The 24,116-nt window shown below is 41.5% G+C and overlaps 1 protein-coding gene across 4 annotated transcripts in view; it reads right to left on the bottom strand.

Annotated features, from left to right (window-relative positions):
* FZD3 (frizzled class receptor 3) overlaps positions 1-24,069 on the bottom strand; it is a 62,068-nt gene extending 37,999 nt beyond the window's left edge. For 2 of the 4 annotated variants that reach the window (XM_061372161.1, XM_061372164.1), the window contains exons 1-2: positions 24,049-24,069; positions 17,945-18,462 (exon numbers count right to left, since the gene is read on the bottom strand). In XM_061372161.1, the coding sequence (XP_061228145.1) occupies positions 17,945-18,193 (249 nt within the window). In that variant the 5' untranslated portion in view covers positions 18,194-18,462; positions 24,049-24,069. Of the gene's footprint in view, positions 1-17,944; positions 18,463-23,886; positions 24,001-24,048 lie in introns of those variants that run through there. The other 2 variants (XM_061372162.1, XM_061372163.1) reach the window with 2 other exon arrangements.
* Positions 24,070-24,116: the final 47 nt, after the last annotated feature.

Here is a 24,116-nt window from a genome sequence, read left to right as displayed (position 1 = left end):
ACTTAATTTTGCTCCTATGAAAGCCCATAATGAATCTAACCTAAATACTTCAGGGAATGATCTTGCAATATCCACTAAGGCTACTGTGTTGTAATGTACTATTATACACACACCAAAAATAAGTAAAACTGGTGGTGCCAAAAGGCTTTATAGACACATTTTTCTGGAATCTGCCCAATATTTATTGTCCAAATTGGAAATCAAAGGAATACTCAGCTAATACAATAATGCATCTCTAACAATGGAAAAACTAGGGGGTTTAGTAGATATGGTTTGGAAAGAAGCAGAGCATAACACTGATCCAGTAAAATTATGAACATAAATAATATGATGCAAATTGAGGTAAGAACATAATCTGTTGGATCAACGCTACAAAAATTATGCTGAAGAGCAACTAAAATCTATCTGCAAAATGAATGCTAATATTTCAACAGCTGTGTCTTAACTAACATTCCAAACCATCTGTTACATCTACATACCAACAAAACCATACACAGAGACATACATAGACATGTCATCAGTTGGATAGAAGATCTGCATCCTCAGACCTCAGAATTAAGCATACGACCCAGCACATACATATATACACATATATGACCCAGCAGTGTGCGCTTTCAGCTTAGAAAGCCAACTGTGTCCTGGGCTGCATCACCAACAGCACGATCAGCAGGTCAAGGGAGTAGGGCCTGTAGGGACAGGACAAGGGAGAATGGCTTTAAACTGACAGAGGGGAGATTGAGATGAGATTTTAGGCAGAAGTTGTTCCCTATGAGGGTGCTGAGGCCCTGGCACAGGGTGCCCAGAGAAGCTGTGGCTGCCCCATCCCTGGCAGCGTTCAAGCCTAGGCTGGATGGGGCTTGGAACAACCTGGTCTGGTGGAAGGTGTCCCTGCCCATGGCAGGGGGTTGGAACTGTATGAGCTTTAAGGTCCCTTCCAATCCAACCATTCTGTGATTCTATGGTATCTCACAGGGCAATATTTAAAACATGTTATCTACTGGCTTGACAGCTATTTATTTTATTTCCCTCATGCTTAATTGCCAGGAAGGCCACACTATCAGTCTACTATACTGAGTTGTCTTTCGGTACACTTATTTCTGGAAATTAACAGGTTGTTTCACATGCATAAAGAATACAGGACAGTTTTCCTGGATGTGTGGCCTCCACTCTGCAAGTTTTGCAGCCCTGCTGTCCCCTACGTGCATTCACTAGAGCAGAAACTACCCCAAAATAAGCTGCACTATTTCAATTCAACAGCATTTTCTGCCTCACTTTACAGTTACTCTGCTACAGCTGTTACCATGTTTCTTCTCTCTCATTTACCAATTACAGTTTTCAGACTACTTTGATTGTAAAGATTCTCAGGGGATTATATCTGGGTTTGCAATTATTTCAAGCAATTTCTAACACAAGAAAAGTAAAACTGAAATACTTAGTACTCTTTACATGCATTGATTGGGTAGACGTGGGCAGATGATGCTATAATCCAGGTTTTATTTAGGAAAATGTGCAGGTTTACCTGAGAGCGTAAGTGAAAAAATAACAGATTGTATCTCAGTGTTACCAGGGGCTCCATGCAGAATCATCCTGTACTGTTGTTCTTACTGCAAGAAAGTATAATAAAGCTAGGCTGAGAAAGTTGGGGCTGTTCAGCCTGGAGTGGAGACCTCATAGCAGCCTTCCAGTATCTGAAGGGGGCCTACAGGGATCTTGGGGAGGGACTCTTCATTAGGGACTGTAGTGCTAGGACAAGGGGTAATGGGTTAAAACAGGGAAAGTTTAGATTGGATACAAGGAAGAAGTCCTTTACTGTAAGGGCGGTGAGGCACTGGAATGGGTTGCCCAGGGAAGTTGCGAATGCTCCATCCCTGGTGGTGTTCAAGGCCAGGTTGGACGAAGCCTTGGGTGAGATGGTTTAGTGTGAGGTGTCCCTGCCCATGGCAGGTGGGTTGGAACTGGATGATCTTGAGGTCCTTTCCAGCCCTAACTATTCTATGATTCTATTACCAAAATCAAAGGTGACCTGGGGCTAGTTGAATCTTGGGATCAGTTTTCCACGTTTTGGTATTATGTATGAAATTATTCCTGTGTGCTGCAGACAAACAATGAGAAAATAAGACTTTGGGGGAAGTTTTCAGTCTTTGGAAATTTTAGCAGATTTTTCTTCCATTACTTTAATTCTACAGTGAGTCTGTATGTACTGAACAAACCTGACTCCATTTACTGGGATGGCTTTTTTAACTTTCAAAAGAGACTGTGCATTGCAATATTTATTTCTTCTACTCAATTACAGAATTACAAGAGGGCCACTCACTGAACAGGCCTCACTACTTCTTCAGACAGTAACAGCGCAAAAAAGTGAAGACTGAAAAAAATCTCAATTTAACGTAATAAATGAAAATTCATTTCTGCTCTTAATAGAAGCCTTAAGGTAATTAGCTGATGACTTCAATCTTTAACCACTCTTAAAAAACATGTCTGAACACAGCAGCTATAAATTAAAATTGAAGATTCATCAGGGGATACTGTCCCTCCCCTTTAGTGCCAAGTTAATGAGGTCACAGATGAACACTGCAGGGGAGGACAGGGAAAAAGAATATAAAATAACTGCAATTGTACAGCACTTTTCCAAGTAACAGAAGGCTGCCACCCGCCTCACAAGCATCTGAATGACCAATTCTGAAAGTCTCACCAAAATTATCAAATTAAGAATAAACCCAAGCTCCCAAAGTTGATTTTTCTTCCCTACAGTTAATAATTTACCAGATAAATATTTGACGGGAATTCCCACAGTGCCTCTGCTTCTTTGTTTCTGCGGCACCCTGAAAGCATGCTTGCTTCTCGCAAAATACATTAAACAATATTTTGCCCTTAAAGGTTGAGAATTTTCTCCCAGTGAGGACAGAAGCCTTTGCCCAGCTCTCTTCCGTATCACTAACACAGTTTGGGGGAAAAATTGTTCCCGCAGTGTATCCTGCATGTCTTTGAAATGCTCCAGACAACTAGGACAAGACCTCACACAATAACAGGATTAACAAGACAGTGGGAGGAGAGACGGGACACGGATGGAAGAAGGGAAGACAAAAAGATTACGCAACTATTCTGTGAGGCCCCTACACAGGATGATAGACACAAATTCTTTTCTAGTTAAACAGAATGAAGAGCAGCAAATATCTACAGGTACTGTGGAAAAAGTACCCCTTCAAAACATATCTCAAACAGTACATTACACAAGCATTGTAAATATACCCTGTGCATCAGGTTCTGTATGGAATACACTGCCAGAGGGTTTGCAGTGGGGGACTGATGCAGAACAGAATCAGAGGGATCAAACTATAAAGGAGCAGGTCAGATAAATAGGAAAACTGCATGAAACTGCTTGGAGATGTAAGCATTTGAAGGGGATGCAAGAGACAAGAAGGGTGTGTTTTCCCACTGATTCCCTCTGAGTAATTGCCCAATGCTGCAAAATCCCTTTTATATATATATATAGGGATATATATATATATGGAGATTATATATATATATGTGTCTAAAAGAGACATGGAGAATGCATTTGAGCAAAGACCAGGTGGGGAGCTATAAGGTAGGGAAGGCAGATAGTGCTGGAAGCCTGCTGCAATAAGCCCCATTTGGTTACCCACAGAAGGGCTCAACTGTCAGGCCACTGAAGACCAGCCCCAGAGTATCTGTGCTCTCAAGAGCAATCAGAAGGCCACATAGCAGAGCTGGTATTCCAGCTCCCTTTGTCTCTTAAACCTGAAAAGCAGCAGGCTGAGGTAACAGACAGGAATGTATGCACATGCATTTGTTAATATATCATAGTAAGTTCTGTCCAATAAGTCTTTGCCGATTTCACTCATACTTGGCTACCACCTAATGGATAAGGACTAACACCTAGAGATTAAAACCACATTATTTAAGCTGTCCCACTGGCTCCTCTCTGATGGGCACAACAGGTTATTTCAGAGGTATCAGCTACTGCTGCAGGAGAACCATGAGCCACAGATCTCTTACAGGTCCGGCTTCAATTCAACACCCCCTTCTTGAGTCCCCTCCGTGACCCTGCCTACTAAGAGCAACTACAAAGTGGGAAGGGAACCAAAGCCTAGATTTTAAAAGCCTGCAATCTTAAAATCTCCAGACAAAAGCATCCACCTCCCATTGTGTCAGAAAAAATGTAACTGATGTGTCTGAAGAATTGTGTCACCTTTTTGTGATACCACTTAATTAAGGTTATTCTGAAGAATGGACTAATTTGCTTGTACAGAAAGCAGGACTAAGAAAATGTCAGTGTAGTCTTCAGCATCTGAGATGTTTCAGTGTTTTAGTCACAAGATCTTGTAAAGTTTAAGAGGGCAAATCTTCAAATCGAGCCATTTAAATGGTGTTTTGTCTGGGTGAGGCAAAGACTATTCTTCTGTGAGAATATGACAATTTATCATTCAAGAAGCTACAGAGGAAAATCTGAAGACAAAGTGACTTCACTGCTCTTTAACCAATTTGTATCGAACTTTAATATTTAAAACATCTGTAAAACATGCAGATAAAATGTCCCAAAAAGGTATTTACTACCACATTACGCAATTTTGGTTTCTTGATGTTTTTTCTTTATTATTGATGGTAAGCATCAAAACTGAAATCCAAGGTCAAACTTTGTTACTGAGTTCTTCCCTACAGTTGTATTTCCATATTGCACCTGCCCAGATCAGATCTTGACACTACAAAGGTAAAATAAGAAACTAGAAAGAATATTCAAGACCAGGGATTCAGCTAATGCACCATAGATTCATCCACTCCAACACAGAAAAGGCTGCACAGCTGTTAGATAACTGACAGTATGACTGAATCATTATGAAGGGAAAAAATGTATTGTATGGAAGTTTTCAGAGAAAAATATTAGAAACATGAATGATAGGTTTGACCTGTGAGGGGAAGAAAGCTAAATGAATGGGTGAGCAGCAATCTCTCATTGAGCTTAAAAAGAAAAACGTTTCTCCTTGCTCAGCACCACAAACATGACAACTTTTGTTCTATAAATCAAGAAACAGGGAGTATAAACAAGTTTACAAATTGAAAGCAACTTTTAAAAGATAAATTTCAGGTTTCTACATCACACAAAGATGAACTCCAAGGAGCCTTCCTCCCTTCCTCGTTCAAATTCAAATGAAGCAGCCCTTTGTGCTTCTCTTCTCTTTTCAAATTTCCTTCCTCGTCTCCATGGGAACCCCCTGGCTGACAAGCCTCCGAGCAGAGCAAGAGGCCAAGCCGAGCAAGGGGTGTGAAAAGGGGAGAGAGTCAAAGGGCAGAATTTGGCTCGGGAGAATCAAGATGCCAACCTTTGTCACCCCACAAAGAGGGGGGGTAACCATAGGAACTCACTCGGCAGGGCAGGGGCGGAGAGGAGGAGGGACCAGCATGGACAAATTCACAAGATGAGAAACAAAACACAGTGCCTGGACCTGGGGTAGGGAAAAAAAAAAAAAAAAGTCTTACAAATAAAAAAAAACAAAAACAACAAACTTTTAAAGACCAAGTATCCAACTTCACACTGGTGTTAAGACCACATAATTGCATCGTATTCATTTATATGCAAGCAGAGAGAAACTGGGCAGATCTGATTTGCAAGTCTTACACATTTAATGTGCTCCTGAAGAGATGCTTAATACTCCTCTTGCCTTTGATGGCCTCTGAAGATGTTTTCTGAATGCCTCACAATAACTGGAAGCCACACAGCTTCAGGACTGCTACTGAGCTATAGCTTCAAACAGGCAGCGCCAGTTTACACTAATAGTTCTGCAGATAGTCTCGTCATTATTGTTGCTGCAAGAGCAACCTGATAGAGCAGATTTACATACACAGTATTAACATGCCACTACACTCATGTCTTCATAAAGATATAAATATGGCATAATTTTATTCTTGCAGCTTGTAAAAGAGACAGCAGGAGGATGAAGCATGAAACAGCTCTATAAAATCACAAGTGATACATAAAGATACATAAAGAAAAAATACGGTCCAGTTGTTCACTGTATCTTCAGCACAAAAAGTATGGAACATAAAAACAGCAGGTAGAGAATTTGAAGAGGAAAAAAACACAACAGCAAATTCTTCATATGACACCTTTAACTTAGGTAATTATTTCCCACTGTTTTGTTTGAATGCTAAAATAATGTATGAGTACAGGAAGAAAACTGATGAATTTTCATAGCATCACAGAATTCCAGGTTAGAAAGGGCCTCAAGGATAGTCTGGTCCAATCTATCTTGGCAAAATGTGACCTAGACTAAATGTCTCAGCACCCTGTTGGCCAGGGGTTGATAACATCTTTGTCTCTGATGATGATGTCCTTGCTGATACTCCCCAGCATCCTGCTGGCTTTCTTTGCTGCAGCTGCACAGTGTTCACCCTTATTGAGCTTGTAATATTTTAGAACAATGCATCAAAAGTTACTAATGCCAGACATCATTTCCAAGCCACAGATTGCTGAAGATGGAAGAGCAGACTGGGTAAATTTCCATGACATACCTGACCTGCTCCATACAGCACCTGCTGCGGGCCACCACCGGTTGACAATACCGGGCTAAACAGACCTCTGTTCTGACTTTGTATCACTGTTCTTAGGTTCTCACATTTATGCATCTCCTCCCCAGCTTCATTTCTACTAGCCTGTTTGTCACACCAAACACATTCTTTTAAAGAGTATTTTATTGCCTTGCAATTGCAATTGCAAAGCATTGCAAGATTGAATAATGAACTCAGTTCAAGAGTACTGGGCTCCTCAACCATTTTGCAGCCCACAGGCTGCTTACTTTCAGTATCAGTTTGGTGGTAGATGTAGGACAACCGACTGGCTCCATTTCCTTCAGAAAGTCGCAAAAACCTCATGTGTTTCCTTCTCTTAATGATCAGGAAACAAAATGGGGAGTAAGGTGGAAGTACACAAATGAGGCACATGTGCATTTAAGATTTGCCCTTTGAATGTTAAAAACGTGCTTTGTTGAATTATTCTTCTCATACCACAGAACACAGGAGCTTCACAGCCACACAACAACATTCAACTGATACAAAAACAATGCAAATTCATAAAACCCAGCCTAACTTTCTCTAAAATCACCACAAATGTTTCCTGAAACAAAGAAGAAAGCCGCAGCCATAGGAGCAAGACAATGGTAAAATTTATGGTAACTGCTCCTTGGTGCTTATTACTTCATACTTAGTCTGTTGTGGCTTTCTTTTTTAATTCAACTATCCTGTAATCATAGAATCATAGAATAGTTAGGGTTGGAAAGGACTTTAAAATCATCAGGTTCCAATCCCCCTGCCATGGGCAGGGACACCTCGCTCTAAACCATATCACCCAAGGCCTCATCCAACCTGGCCATGAACACTGCCAGGGATGGAGCATTCACAACCTCCCTGGGCAACCTATTCCAGTGCCATTGGAACCATTATCACACACGAGAGAAAGCAAGAAAAAAACCCACCACTTCAAATGACCAGCAAAATAAAAAATACATCCTAGCCAAGCCACACAACTTTTATGTAGTACAGTTATTTACTGCCTACTGCCCAGGCAGCCCCTGCCCAGCCTTTGCACAAAAAAACACTGGCAAGTTGAAAGAACAGAAAACTAAAGAGCTTCCAACCTGTTACATCAGCTCACAAGTTATAACTGAGATACCTAAAGAATCTTTGTATCAGAAGAGTGTAAAGAGGAAAATGTCTAACTTGGACAAAACAGAAGTGTTTCTACAACAGACATGCTCAGTCTCTGGCTTACAAGAGACAGAATCTCATAAGTGCAAAATACAAGGTAGCTATTTCCATACCAATACAGCAGAACTATATCCCCTAAGTTACACATGCTATTAAATATAAAGCTAAGTCTACTCACTGTACAAATACTAACCTGTATTACTACAGCATTTATACACATATACAATATAAACATGTTTCTTGTCCCACAGCAGCATCATCTGAGAGAATCAACTGGCTGATTTTGATTAAGGTAGAAAAAAGCATACAAAGACAGGAATGAATGTCTGTACGCTTGTAAGGGTAATAGTACATAGCAAGGCCAATATCCCCTTAAGGCTCTGGCACAACATTCTTCTGCCTCTGAGTTTATGCTTGCGGTTATAAAGCTACAGCTGACTATACAGCACATTGTCATTTAACTCTTCAAAAGAAACTCATGTGTGTTCCAACTTTGCTGTTAATTCCTCTTTAAGCCTCCAACAGATGTGGCAGAATCAGACACACTGCAAAGCCATTTGCCTTTATGACCCTGAAAACAAGCCCACTGTGAATAGATGTTGATTAAGATGTAGGTCTTTTCCTTTAAAATGAATCATTACATAAAACTAATGTTTTTTTCATATGCTTTCACAAAACTATTAGACTAAAGTTCATTTCCATATTTCTGGTTGAACCATCATTTGGAATTAATCTTTTATTCAATAAAATATGAACACTGTGGCAGAGGTCACCTTCAATGCACAGTCGTTTATGGATTTAACAAAAAACCCCCAAACACTCCCTCTCTTCATCTTCTCTCTCACTACTGATCTTCATTTTGAAAATATTCACGTGGCATCTTGTTCTTCTTGGTAAATATGAAAGACTAGAAAAGAGTATCTCTGAATTTATTCTCTGGAGCACATACGATAGCCAGACAAAAGAAAGGAAGGGTTTCTATCACTTGCTATCTAGTTCTGCTGTTTGAGCACTGAGGTTCTATATGCAGAAGTTTTAACCCTTCTATTCTTTGAATCTCTTTTAGAAAAATTAGCATCTTTTTAGTACTTTATTCTTTCATGTTACTCTGTATTCCACAGCTCTGTAATACCTTTATCTGGTTTCTTGAAGTGCCAGATATTGCCCCTAGAGGTAAAAAAAACAGAGACTAACCATAGTGATTGCTCACACTAAGCAAGCATGCATTCCACCTCAAATGCCAGTCACAGTTTATATTCCCTTTGATTGTTGAACTAGGATGACCATATGCTTAGGCGTGATCACAGAGTTGCAGAATTACAGGGGGGTCTGGGTTGGAAGGGACCTCAAAGCTTCTCCAGTTCCAACCCCCTGCCATGGGCAGACACACCTTCCACTAGACCAGGTTGCTCCAAGCCCCATCCAACCTGGCCTTGAGCACTACCAGGAATGGGGCAGCCACAGCTTGTTTGGGCACCCTGTGCCAGTGCCTCACCACCTTCACAGGGAAGAGCTTCTACCTAAGATCTCAGTCTCCCCTCTGACAGGTTAAAGCCATTCCCCCTTGTCCTGTCCCTACAGGCCCTTGTCAAAAGCCCCTCTCCAGATTTTTTGCCAGCCCCTTTAGGCATTGGAAGCTTCTCTAAGGTATCCCCGGAGCCTTCTCCAGGCTGAACAAGCCCAGCTCTCTCAGCCTGTCTCCCTAGCAGAGGTGCTCCAGACCTCAGAGCATCTAGGTCAGCAAATCCATTCAGTTTGCCATTGCAGGTACCTTCACCTTGGCAAATACGTTCCTGAGTAAGTATCCGACAGTCTTGATCGTTACACTGCTTTCCCAACCACCACATGCAACAGCAACCTAAAGGTGTGTCTTCTGTGCATCTATTTCTGGATGTTACTCTATTTGGGTTCAAAAATCTTGTCTTTAGTGAGGAATTATTTTCTTTTCTCAGTTTTTTTTTAGTAGATGAGTATAGAGAAGGGGAATATAAAGATGGTAAAAAAAATGTCAGAGTCTTAGCGTTTTTTTGTGAGAGAGAGATTCTGAGGTTGGATAAAAGATGCAAATACGCCTAAGTGAAACCAGAGGTTCCTTGAAGAGTGAGAAAAGTTGAATACATCATTTTGAGGGATAATAGGTAGAAATGTTAGATGGCAGGAGGAAGCTTCAAGAGATTTCTAGGCAAAGACAAGGCTTTTTCCCTTTCTTCCTTATTTAAACTTCTACCAACTTTAAAGCAGGTGTAAATAGGTAGCTCTGCTTTATCTGCAAACTATTATCTCACATGGCTGCACTAGAGCTGTCCAAAGAGCATGGCTGTCCAAAGAGCATAAACGCTTCAGAATTAATTGGATCTGCAATACTCATTCAGAATATCTTGAAGTTCACTGGTCCTTAATGTGAAAAGGATCAAACTGATGGTCCTAATATGAGACCATCTGAGACTATGCTGAAGAAACAACTTCCTCAGAAGCCTCGTTTTACAAAACTGTCAGATCATACTATTTTTTGTGCAGATCCACTTGGGAATGTAACCGCTCTAGTTCTTCCCTAATTGTTCTTACCCACTCAGGAGTTCACCTTTGCACAACACTCACTTTACACATCAAGACTGAAACCACAAGCTGATGTGTTTCAAACAGACAACCCTCGGGTGCTCCTAAAGCAAGAATTTCTAAGCAGTACCTTATTAAGCACTCCTTTGCTGGGGCTGTAATCTGCAGAATCATCTTTGCAATTCCCGCTTTGAGACATTCTGGTTTAACAATAAAACAATCTAAAATCTTTACATGGCTATTTCTAAGGGGAAAATTCAGAGTGGGAATAAGAGAATATAAGCTAATGAAAGAGTAGGCTTTAATTAGCTGCTGCACTGCTTGCATTCTTATGATCACATATAGTTCCATTGTTCTGTAGGCATCATAATCTTACACACTAAAGAAAATTAAGCCTTACTGCAAATCAGTGTCTAAGATTAGGGTGCTTACAAAATATAGCTTATTAAAACCTACTTTTTCATTGGCTTTATATTCTTATCCTTCTAAGTGTTTCGGATGCAGAACTGAAGAACATAGAAAGGCAAGGCAAAGGGCTCAGATTTAGGAGGGTACAGTGCATAGGCAAGTCAAAAGCAGATGGAGTCGGAAAGGAATAAGGATGGAATTAATGTGAAAGAAGTTTCAGCTTTTCCACCCTACATTCTCTCCATCCTTGCTGATCAGTAGGAAAGAAAGAAGCTTTCCACTTGTATCTCCCCCTGAAAAAAAATCCCTTAGAAACAGGAGGAAGAATGAAGCAGCACTACCTCCCAGCTCCAGGGAAGGGAGAAATCACCATCACATAAACCAAGATCAGTGAATGTTGCATACTTCTCCCTGGCCCTTATGGAACCAAGGATTGAGAGACAATATTCCACATTGGGTCCCAGTTATCAGAAATCGGTAGTAATATATGCCTGATAGACAAGCTGTATGAGAAGCAGCACGAAAATGAGCCACTGAACACTTGACTTACCTATATAGGAAAAAAGCCTAACTCTTACCCAGATGCTAAGACCAGGCTGGGAATAAATATAGCTATGTTGTCTGTCGATGCCATTTTAAGCACACTTTGGTTCTTTTCCACTTAAAAAAAAAGACCAAAAAAAAAAAAAAAAGTGAACTAAGACTTCAAAGATCACTACTGGGAGGAGAGGAAAAAATACATTGCACCAAAAACCCCACAACTGTGCCATACACACAGAAATATACTTAGGAGGATATGCAAATCTTGCAGCATGCACTGCGCTCTGTGGCTGGTCAACACCATTATCCTCTGCAATCAGTACAAGCAAGAAACCACTAGATTTGAAATAGGGTGTGAAAAACCAGGTGTCTCCACATCTGTAGTTGCATATTATGTGACAAAGTCCATTAAATATTCACTAGCTCTGCTTCTAAACACTCAAAACTCCATGACTGGATGGTTTATATATATCAATCCAATGATTCCCAGCTGGTGAATCTTGCCACACTGATGGAGTAAGAACAGACTAGCAGTCAACATTACTTCTCTCTCCTTCCAGCTACCTCCCTCACACTGCAAAAAACTGAATCAGACTATGTCTGGTTCCTATCCTATAAAGCCTCTTTGATCCTTCGCATTGTTTGTGAGGTCCCATAAAAATCAGGTTATGAAGGAGGAAGTGCTGGTGGTGTATATCACTGCAAAAAGGGTGGCAATCATCATATTAAACCACTTCTCTTTATCAGTGACAAAATGTTGTATGCTGTAATAGCATGCTCCCAGGCTCCAATAGGCTACCAAGTTACATGTTGTCTAATAAAAATACTTGTCTACAAAAACTCCACTAAGGCAGATAAAAACTCCCCTGCTTGCTAGGCTGTCATGTAAACAAATCCTTCAAGCTAAAGGAATATTAAGTGAAAAAGAGAATATAACTCTTTGTAGCAATAATAAACCAAAAGTAGGTAAACAAGGTCAGATCCCTCAGGGAAATAAGGGTAATTTAACTTCCCTGTTATCACTGCTTCATTGGGCATACAATCCATGCTAGATGGTTTTTGTAATGAAATAACCCATTAGCTAATTGTAGAAAATGTAGAAAACCACCTTATAATGTGTTTCACACTATGGCACAAAGCAGATGAAAGAAATAACCCTGCAGAGTTGGAAAGCCACGTGTGTGCACAGGGTCTGTGCTGTGCAGTACTGCAGCCCAGGACAGCTCCCAGCCCTGCTCCCCACGGTTCCTGGACAGCTCAGCCAGGCCACAGAGCCTGGGTAGGAGGCTCCCAATGCTCCCTTCCCAGCTCAGATCAACATACTCTGTCCTGACTAGTCTGTATTAGCTGGCATCATTCCTTTTAGAAAGAGACAGACATAAAGTAACTCCTGTGTCTCTGCTATAGCCAAGCAGATGTTACCAGAGGTTGGACTAGTGCAACCGGTGTTTGTCATCCCTTAAAGGGAGTAAAGTCCTTTCAGAAACATTAGGGGACAAAATAATGCTCTTGAACACACAAAGCCCTCACTTCAGTCCTCCTGGACTAAAGCACTCATTGGTGGTGCAGTACAGCAGAAAGCTGAAGGCATTATCTTTCCTAGGAGGAAATAAAGGGATAGGAACCAATTACAGTATGGACCAGTACACACTAAGATGGACTCCTCATGTAATATTCTATTTTCCTTGCTCAATTATGGTTAATACCAATATTGCTGCAATGTAACACACTGGTGACGTGACTCATTAGCCTTTATTGTCATGATGAAGAAATCGTATTGAGACTCAAAACCACAACTGACTGATTTTTTTTCCTTAGTTTTCAAAATGTAACAAGAAATAACTGTATAAACAGTTCCTGCAAGGAAGCAATCAATGGTATGGGAAGCACCCTGAATTTGTCGCTGGTAAGACAACAGCTGTAGTGTTTCTCTTCTTTGCTTCAGACTCACTCTTGGTTGTATTGTTGTGTTTCAGTACAAGCACACTTAATTTTTCTAAAGGGTTTTATTAGGAACTGTGGTGAAAAGGTGGTACTACAAACTGTGAGAAGTACAAGGCCTTCTCCCCTGGTACACCAAATGGATCACACTGATTCTGCTGCTACATTATTTTCCTCTTGCAGCAATAATGGAAGGCTTGGAGATGAGGGATGTTTACCAGAAATATATCCAAATGCAAGCTTTAATAGACTTAATTCCATTCAAAACTAAAGTGCTCCTTCCATTTAATTGCATTAAAGAATCCCCCAAAAGCCAGATAATAAACATTTTCTTTGTGTTAATCACAGGTTTAAGGTGTAATCTAGGCTAATAGAAGGAGTGGAAATATTCTCAGGAAAACCTGTGGCTTTTCATTCCTTTCTTCTTGCTCAACCCCTAAGAAGCTGCGATGGAAGCACAGGCCCCTGCACAGTGAATTTAAGCTTGAGAACAGCCTTGTTTCCTTGCACAACCTTCACCACTTTTCACAAAGCATTCAGAAGTAGCCCATAGTCTACCCTCAGACTGAAAACACTGGTCTATATACTAAATATATTGGCAGAATGGACTCATATATACACCCAAAACACCAACACGCCCATGCTAAATTTAAGAGTGGCTTTGGCATCAAGCTAGTATATGAATTCCAGCACCACAATGTTCCACTCCAGCTAATTCATGCTATTAAGCTGAGCTTTATACCACAGAACGCAGAGGAGTAACATTGGCTCCTCAACTGTGTCTCTCTCTGCAGCAGAAAGCTTTTTTATGGAAGCAAGACCAATTACAGTGGTTATTCTGGCTCAGGCTGCAGGTCCATATGATTACTGCTCTGCTTCCAACAGTGGCCACAAACAGACTGTTAGTGAAAGTGATATTTTTGACAGCTGTCCGAAACCATTGGTTTAACATGCAACAAAAGCCAGAAAAAATGAACATAATGCTGGCCATTTCTAGGAAGCTACTAGCAGCAAAAAGTGTGATTTTATGTGTGAATAAATCCCCTGTGTGCTCACACCTGGAGTGGTGTGACATTTCCATCTCTGCACCTCAGCAAGGACAAGGCTACACAAAGGGACAAAGAAAGGTAACTAGAATTATTACAGGAATTAAACAGCTGAATTGCAAGAAGAAAGCCTGAACAGCTGGAACACTTCATTTTGAGAAGAGAACCCTGGAGGGTAAAATGAGGTTTCCAAAAATCACAAGTGTAACAGAGGATTTAACTGCAGCACAAAATTGCACAATATTGGAACAAAAGGGTATTAATGGAACTAGCAGGAAAGTGATTTAAAACATGTTAGAGAATAAGTGCTGCTTCTACCTGGTGTGTAGTGAACTGCTTGACAATATTTGGGTCATAGAATAATTTTAAGAAATCCATTGATAAAAGATCCATCAAATAATACTAAAGGGAACACGCAGAGACCTTCTAATATCCAGGATTCAGGGGCTGTGGGTACTGGGGATGCACCAGAGCAACAGCCCACAAGCAAGAGAGTTGCAACCCTTTCCTGAATAGCACTTCCTCTTGCCAGGAGCAGATTGCAAATGCATGCTAAAATGGACCATTAGAAGGACATTTCTTACATTCCCTAAATGCTCTCCCAACCTGTGACACTTCGTAGAAACACAGATTGGTTTGGATTGGAGAAGACTTTAAAGCTCATCTAGTTCCAACTCCCTGCCACGGGCAGGGACACCTTCCACTAGACCAGGTTGCTCTAAGCCCCATCTAACGTGGCCTTGAATGCTGCCAGGGATGAGGCAGCCACAGCTTCTCTGAGCAATCTGTGTCAGGACCGCATCATCCTCAGGGGAAAAAACTTCTTCTTTATAACTCATCTAATTCTCCCCTCTTGTCAGTTTAAAGCCATTCTCCCTTGTCCTGTCCCTACAGGATCTTGCCAAAAGCCCCTCTGCAGCGTTCTTGTCAGTCCCTTTGGGCACTGGAAGCTGCTCTAAGGTCTCTGTGGGCCTTCTCTTCTCCAGCCTGTCTCTATAGAAGCAGTGCTCCAACCCTCAGAGCATCTTCATGTCTTTCTCTGGACTTGCTCCAACTCACCCATTCTGCTGAGGAGCCTGAAGTGTTTTTTTTCTACCTAGTCACCCTCATTGGCACTATCTTCCAAGTTGTGTTCCAGTCTCCTCAAACATTTTGCATCCACACTACTAAGAGATCCACAGCTCTCTACTGCCATTTATTTGAAGAACCACCTCTTCCTCTTCGTTCTGACTTGGCTTCTAGCAACCTAATTCCTGTGCTGGAAGAGGCAGTATACTATCAATTCCTGTAACCCTTTGCATGCCACTTATGATGGAAATTGTTGCTGTTGTTGTGGGCGTTTTGTTCTATTTTAAAAGTAGGCTAAAGTGCCCTACCACAGTCTAACACTCCTCATATGGGACATGTTCCACATGTTCCAAAAGCTTGTGGTCATTCTTCCTGTTCTTCTCTATTTCAACTCAAACTCATTTTCTGAGATAGCTTAGAACTTCACACAACACTCCATCTATTTGTGAGCCACAGGGTTCTATAACATCACTATAATGTCTGGTCTTTATTCCTTTCCTAATTATTCCACATGTCTGATTTTCCTTTTGGCTTTCCTACCACTCTGTCAAGCTTTCAGCTGCCATTTCAACAGAACAAACCATTGTTAAGTCCAATGAAATGAGCTGACCACTACAACTGATATGAGGAATATAATTTCCCGTAACACATACATATTTATCACTTTCAGTTTTCTCAACAATCTTACAGCTTAATGTATCTCAAATGTAATCTCAAGATCTTCACAGTTGTTCGGCCTGGAAAAAAGGCGGCTCAGGGGAGACTTTATCCCCATGTTCCAGTTCTTAAAGGGTGACTACAAAGAAGACAGAGACTCCCTTTTTACAAGCAGTCACATGGAAAAGACGAAGGCTGATAGGCACAAGTTACTCCTGGGGAGATTCCAACTGGACACAAGAAGAAAATTTTTCACCCTGAGAATAATCAGACATTGTAATAACCTCCGCAGGGAAGTGGTGACTCCCTAACACTGGACACTTAAGATCTGGCTGGACAGGGTGCTGGGCCATCCAGTCTAGCTCATGCTTTGCCAAGAAAGGTTGGACCAGATGATCCTTGAGGTTCCTTCCAAAATGGGATTCTAGGATTCTCCCACCATGCAACAAAACTAAAGCCCACTATCTCCACACCTCTTCAAGCCAAGTCCCAGATTTCTTCAGTCCAGTTGGTTTCATCAATTCTTTTAATATTCTAAATTCCACCTTTCAAAGCATATTAAACAGTTTGCACACACCCAGCTATTCATGCTGTTATCATACTAAACTTGCTTACTTGCTTTGGCTTCATTTATCCTCCTTACAGTTAGATCTCCGAAGGTGCTCAGAACTTACCAGAATCAATTCTAAAACAAAATTCATTCCTGTTGCTATGTATTTAATACAACTGAAATCCCTAGTCACATCCAAATGAGCCATTGCAATGCAAGCCCATAGTTCTTTAAAACAAAGCAAATTCTGAGTTACTAGCTGGGCTGGGTTTAAGCCATGACAGAATCTCTATTTTCTTCTTACATTAAAAAGCCTGCTACACCTGGTTCACAACCAGATTTCTCCCATAAGAAGACTACATAAAGCCTTGTTTTTTTATATTATTTAACAAGAACAATTAAGTTTCTATATTATCAGGAAGAGCATTCAAAGATGAAAACATGATTATTTCTTCTGTCCTCAGCATACAGAACCCACGAGGATTCCCAAGCACTTTAAAAATACAAACAAACCTAATCTGCACAAATCTCTCATGAAAATTTGAAGAGGCTGTCAGTGAGACCTGCCTAATATTCTGAATTTCCATCAATTTCAGTTATATCACACTTTACCAAGTAAGGAAACTCCTTAGGTAGGGTGGCAGGATAGAGAGTTTAAGTGAACTTAAAAGTCTTGCATAAACTAGTGGAGAGATAAAAAGAGACTGTGTGGCTAAAGCCCCATGAGGAAAGTTCTCCAAAGAAAGATTAGACAGATGGAAGTGTAAATGTGTTGGGTTTTTTTGAAAAGGAGAAAATTATTATGCATCAATCCAAAGAAGGGTTTGAGGGATAATGGTAACAGTAATAAGGTACCATTATTACAAATCAAGTGCAAATCTCAAAGCTTGTCTTCCTGTACATGGAATAGGAAGAAGTTAACTAAATTTTCCACAAACCAGACATTCCTGCAGCTGAGCAAAGCCATGCTAATACATGAGCAGTTTCTATTATTTTTATAGCAGGTCTTATTATTCTCATTTTCTTCACACTGAGTTTCAGGCAAGTAGGAAAAGACCAAATATTACAGAACCACCAAAGAATGTAGTCTTCAGAACTGAAGATCTTCTAGTCATTGTTCAGTATGCTGCTTTTCTGGCATTTAGCTAAGTGACAGACCATTCAAAATATGCATTCTTGATCTAACTATTTAAAGTAACAGACTAACACACAAACATAATACAGAGCATTTCACACTCGGTTATATTAAATTAGGCAAATGCTGTAGTCATAGAATGTTTTAGCATATATAATACATCTTACGCAAATGGTATTTGGTTTTACACTTAAAATACTAATTATATTGATTTTTTTTTTTTAGTTTTCAATTATTTCTAATGTAAATATCTTCCTGGATTCTGTTACCAATTATTTGTCAACTAACAGTCAAAAACATATTGCTGAAAAGAAACAGGCTTACCTCCATTGCTAATGCTGCTGTTTGTTGATCATAATGGTTCAGAAGATTAGGCATAAAGGTGGTATTGTAAGGCAGGTCCTGGCACATCCGCAAGATGATGGGCTCACAAGAAAATAAACTGTGCCCTCTCGTGTGCCCCATTAAAACATCCCAAAGCCAAAGGTAACAGAACATCCAGCTCATAGCCATCCTTCCACACTGGGAATGGGGCTGGTTGTTGAGCCCAGTCCTAAAGCGCCAACTCCTCATGTACTCCCAGATTTCACTTCAACAGCAATATTTTCAGTCCTTGTTTAAGGTTCTTCAAAACTGGAATCCTCTTTGCATACAACATCCTTAGCTCAGTCCAGAAGACGACATATTAGAGACAGACATGATAGAAATCTTGCCTTTTCTTTTAGCAGTATTATACAGCAAGTGGTAGGTTAAAGTATTAAAAAGCTTAACCACATTCCCAAACAATCGACCCCATTGTGACAGAAGAACAGTCAAGTTACTTTCTTCTTTTGTTAGATAACCTAGAATAAAGAACACAACAAAGAGAACATAATAAAAAGCCTTGTAATTGTTTAAAATACTTCAGCTCTAAATAGTCTGGCAGACAAATTGCTTCAAGTTCTCATGTGCAAGACTAGAGGGTCCCTTGACAAATTTTAATCCTGGTTTCAGGCTATTTCTGACAAAAAAGAAGCTGGTATGCTATAAAACTCTACCCAAAAAGGACAGAGAAAATGGGAAATGTATTTACTATGAAGGACTAAATTTAACTGTGTGAGCATTACAATCATTGACCACACTGAAACCCGGCTATTTATGACTCAGCATCTCCACTGGCACATTCACATCGATAGCATCTTTCTAGTTGCATGGCCTCGTAGCTTCTGCTGAATAATTATAAAACAAAAACAAAACAGTCACTACCACCAATACACAAGTCCCAGCTTGCAGGACTGGAGACTACAGCTCTGCCCAGCAAGCTACAGTCGTGGTTTGGCTCCCTGTGTTCAAATAGATAATTTTAGTTTGGTTGTAAACAACTTATTTGTTGTCTCTAACCCATTTTAATGGCACACATCTCAGCTCTTCCTCTCCAGAAGCCACCATAACAACCAGGGGTAAGCCAGAAGACAGCATTCTTTGAGCACCCTTTTTCTCCACAGACTCTTGAAGATGGAGATTGCAAAGGTATTTTGGAGGGTTGCTCTGCCAGTTCCACTCTACCTATAGAGCCAATTCAAACAACAATCGTTCCCCAAGGCTGGAGCTGCATTTTCTCAGCGCTAAGGGGCTGGAGTGGAACAAGCAGAATGGGGACTTCAGTACATAGCGCTGAGACAGGCCTGTAAAAATATAGAGGTCCTTTTCTTAGAATAATTCTGTGTTACAGCAATGAAATTTGCAAAATCTAGTCTCCAACTGCTTTTAACAAAAAAAAATGGTTAAAAAGATAACAGTAATTTAGAAATTCTGTTTGAATGGGAGAACCTCAAGCACTCTATCAGTATTCACAAAAGTAGGCAATCACAAATTTGAGAAGACTTCCCATCTTGAGGGAGCAAATTTTTTCCTTAGATATTCAGGAAAGGAAACAAATTCTACACATTAGCGGAGGAGAAAGTTTTTTCTTTCTCCCTACTGCAAACTTTGTGAGAGGTACAAAAGAGTTAATAACCAGGCTCATGGTGGTAGTAGCACATCAGAAAAGTTATGTATGCACACCGTTGTTTACATAGGCCCATCTTATGGTAAGAAAAATTAAATAACATATAGCTCTTGAAACTCTCATACCCTTTGAGAGTTGGACTAGATAATCTTGATAGGTTTCTTCTAACCTAAACACTTCTCCACAGACAAACAATCTAGATTTCATCTCACAAAGTGTCCCATCTGAAGATGCAGTTGTAATTGCTGGTAAGGGTATTACAAAACCAAAATTATCTTATTATTATGGAATGGGTTGCCCAGGTAAGCTGTGAATGCTCCATCCCAGGCAGTGTTCAAGGCCAGGTTGGATGAGGCCTTGAGTGATAGGGTTTAGAGCGAGGTGTCCCTGCCCATGGCAGGGGGGTTGGAACTTGATGATCTATCTTAAGGTCCTTTCCAACCCTAACTATTCTATGACTTCTGTGCTTCTCTTTAAGATAATGTGTGGCAATGGTTTTGCAAGACAGGCTAGGAAAAACAAATATGTAAATAGGAAAAAGACCAAAATGCTAAATATAACCATAATAAATTAGGGTAATTGACAACTTGCTTTCATAGGCTCCTTACTCTCTCACATCTATTGATGGGGAATCCATCTTTGAGGCAGCCCTGAAGTACATAAAGAATACTAAAATTGTTCCAAACCTAAGAAAAATAGAAAATGACCAGAAAAGATCACGACCAGAACCATCCACATCTTAAGTCAGGTGGCAACACAGCTCAAACCACAGCATCTCACTTAGATTCTGGCCAGTCAACACGCTGAATTTAAAAGATCAAAATTAGCTACAGTGTTTAAGACATGCTACATCTAACCACACCTGATTTTAGTCCAATTTCATAGAATAAAATCATAGACTTACAGAACAGTTTGGGTTTGACGAGACCTTAATCATCCAGTTCCAGCACCCTGCCACGGGCAGGGACACCTTCCATTAAACCAGGTTGTTCCAAGCCCTGTTCAACCTGGCCTTGAACACTGCCAGGGATTGGGCAGCCACAGCTTCTCTGGGCAACCTGTGCCAGGGCCTCATCACCCTCACAGGGAACAACTTCCTAGCAGCTCATCTAAATCTCCCCCATGTGAGTTTAAAGCCATTCCCCCTCATCCTGTCACTACAGACCCCGTTAGAAGTCCCTCTCTCCTGCTTTCCTTTCAGCCCCTTTAAATACTAGGGGGCTGCTTTGAGTCTCCCCAGAGCCTTCTCTTCTCAAGGCTGAACAAGCCTTGAAAAGCTATGTCCTTCTGATCCAAGGACTTAAGAATTTGTTGTCTTGCTTAAAAAAAACAAACCAGCCCTCAAGCCCACAAAACAAAGCCCTGAACTATGCCATTTGCCAGGCATCATTACTTAAACCTGAAGACTTCTGCATATTCTCCCATCCTGACCAGAGATTACAAGTTCTAGACAAGCAAAACTGATTGCTACTTAGTTTTGTACAAGCTGTTCAATCGCCTTCAAATCTAGCCTTTTGATTTCAACCTTTTAATAACAGATCCCCAAACTCAGGAAAAGAAGCCTTTTCAGTTTGTTGTCATTTCCAAAACACTGGTTTCAAGTCTTCTTTTTTTCCTTTTTGCCCAAAACTTTGGCTGCCAGCTCCAAAAGACTTCATTCAACAACTTCAGTGAAATCAACTTGCAGCGCAGATTAGCAGTCAACTTCCTCACATGCTCCTTGTAATTCTACTGATCACTGGAGGAATGGCACCCGAGAGGTTCAGAAGCAGTGGCAGATGAACTGCACTCACACCAATTACTATGTTAAATTCTGAAGCCCAAACATTGGGCAAATCCAGGTTAGGATCTAGAGTCTTAGGAAAAACTCCAAGAGCACTTTGCACAAATCATCATATTCATGACATTCAAAGTAGAGACTCCAAACAAATCACTCATCATCTGACTTCCCACAACCTCAAACTGAGAAAAAACATGCACAAACCCAGACTCAGTAAGCCACAAAAAGTTTTAACTGTGCAAAAAGCAGAAAATAAAAAAGCCATGTCTTTTCAAATCTTTTTCATTTTATGCTCAAGATCTCCCTACAACATAATATCAGAAAGTAAATGAACAATGTATTTACTAGAGACAGAAAAGAACATCAAATTGTATAGTCTAGTCATCTAGTGCCCTTTCATGGAAGAAAAAAACTCGCATAAATTCTAGGTAAAATTAAGCAAAAAGACAACTGTATCATTGCGAAAGAAGACAAAGGTTTTGCAAATTGTGACCTATTAATGTGTGTAGACAGATGAATGCTGTAATAAGCAATCTTTAGTGTCAAGACAGTTTCTTACCACACATCCAGTTCTGTATACTCTTTGTTAAGCCTCTACATATGAAATTTTGTGGTTATTTTTACATGTACATAGAAACAAAACACAACACCTTCGATGACACTGGCGATAAAAGAGGAGGAGTGCATTCCCACCGATCTACCCCAAGGCACTGCAAAAATACTACAGGCAAAAGGGGTAGGAAACAACTAGTTTGTTAGTGTGGTTATGGATTTATACATTATTTATAATCTTAGGAAGCCTATACAATTCCTGATGTAAAGGATAAATTAAGACATGCATAAACAACTATTATCAAGAGTGAAAATCATGAAATGAAAGGGTTGACTCCCACAAGTGATTTTTTTTTTTCAAATAAATTTCAAATTACTAAGGGAGAATGAGAAAAAAGTCATCAGACTTCAGAAAGAAAGTATGTAGGTGGATTAATTCACAGTTATCTGTCCCAGAGAAATGGGGTGATAAAGCAACGAACCAGACTCCTCCTGTACAAGTGAGGAGACAACAGGAGAATGCCACCTTAGTCATTCCCCACCCAGTTCTGATCATGGAGAAAGGAAAGGAACTAATTCATTGCATACAAGCACCAGCAGTGCTTCCCCAGCCTATTCCCACCCACATGAAGGCACAAAAGGAGAATACATTATTATCCCAACTCCATTTTAATTAGTCAGTGGGAAAGAAACTCCAATGCTGAACTCCCCTATTGCACTTCTGTTATGTATTAAGGGAGAACCACATAATAATCCCTCCCATCCTCAATTTCAGTTAAGAGACCGTGAGGAAACAGGACACATGCTACACTCCCCCACTCCTCACCGTACTAATAGGGCAGAATAATGAGGCACACAACATCTCCTCTTCCCCTCTCCCTCCTCACAGTGACACCATGACTGTCCCAGCTCTACTGCAAGGAGGACAGAAAGGCATAGCCCTTTTACAGTCAGATTCTTCATGTATATGGAGGTACAGGTCTAGCATCTCTCTCCGCTTGAGTTCCTATTGCATGGCAAGCTAAAGGAACTGGAGAGGAGCTAGCTTAGTTTGGGAGACGAGGTAGGGTACAGACTCAACTAGCATCCCCTTCCCTCTTGAATCCTCACTATTTTAGAGGTGAAAGGAACAAGTGCACACATTTGACTATCATCCTTTCGGATTCCTGCCACACTGCAAAGGAAAAGGAAGGGTATATATGTACATAGGGCTACATAAGTACCCCTTCGTTGGGTCCCCCGTTGCACTGCAAAAGGAAGAGAGCGTGTGGATAGAGCCAGCATCCCCTCGGACTCTCCCTGCACTACAAAGCGGAAAGGACGAGGGAGGTATGCATAGGACTAGAATCCCTTTCCTGCGGCTACCGCACTGCAACATGAAAGCAGGAAAGCGGGGATATAGCAACCCCTTGGGTCCCCACCGCTCCGCAGAAGAAGAGACGCTGGAGCGAGGTGAGGGAACGGCACCTCTGCTCATCGGGGCCCCGGTGCACTCACTGCGAGGGGAAGGAAGATCCGCATCCCCTCCCCTTGGGTCCCTAAGGAAAAGGGAAGGAAAATTCACGGGACGAGCATCCCCTTCTGCTGGCTCCTGGCGCCTAGTAAGGACGGGGGAGCAGGAATGCCCGGGACGAGCATCTGCCGAAGGAGAGGGAATGGATCCAGCATCTCCATGTCGCGCGAGGGAGCACAGGACGACCACCTTTCGCCTCGGCCCGCCGCAGCCAAGTGGGGGTGACTTAACCCTCCGCTCCGCTCGCTCCCCTGCCCTAAGGGCGCTTCATGGCCGCCCCCCACAGCGCCGTCTCCGGGAACGGGTGTCTCTGCTTTGGCGAGCGAGGCGGCCGCTGTACGGGTGAAAGAACGACACCCCCAACGGAAACCCCCTGCCCACCTTCACATCACACCCCGCTCCGCGCCGCCCGGGGCCCAGATCGCCGCCGTTACCTCAGCGCAGAGTCCCACCGCTCCGGCCCCGCTCCTCCGCCTCAGGTGGCGGCAGCAGCGACCGCGCCTCCTCCCGCCCGACCCCGCCGCAACGCTCGCCCCGCCCCTTGCCTCCGCCACGCCCCCCGCTCCGCCACGCCACGCCCCTCTCCCTGTCCGCACAAACGAGCCAATCCGAACGGCCAGAGCTGGTTGCTAGGTAGAACAGAACCTCGGCTTCGACTGCTTTG

The sequence above is a fragment of the Neopsephotus bourkii genome, unplaced genomic scaffold (genome assembly GCF_033783945.1).
Source record: "Neopsephotus bourkii isolate Nb327-2 ecotype Australia unplaced genomic scaffold, CSIRO-AGI_Nbou_v1 NB_1600, whole genome shotgun sequence".
Classification (NCBI taxonomy): Eukaryota; Metazoa; Chordata; class Aves; order Psittaciformes; family Psittacidae; genus Neopsephotus; species Neopsephotus bourkii.
This window is presented reverse-complemented; position numbering and strand designations above follow the sequence as displayed.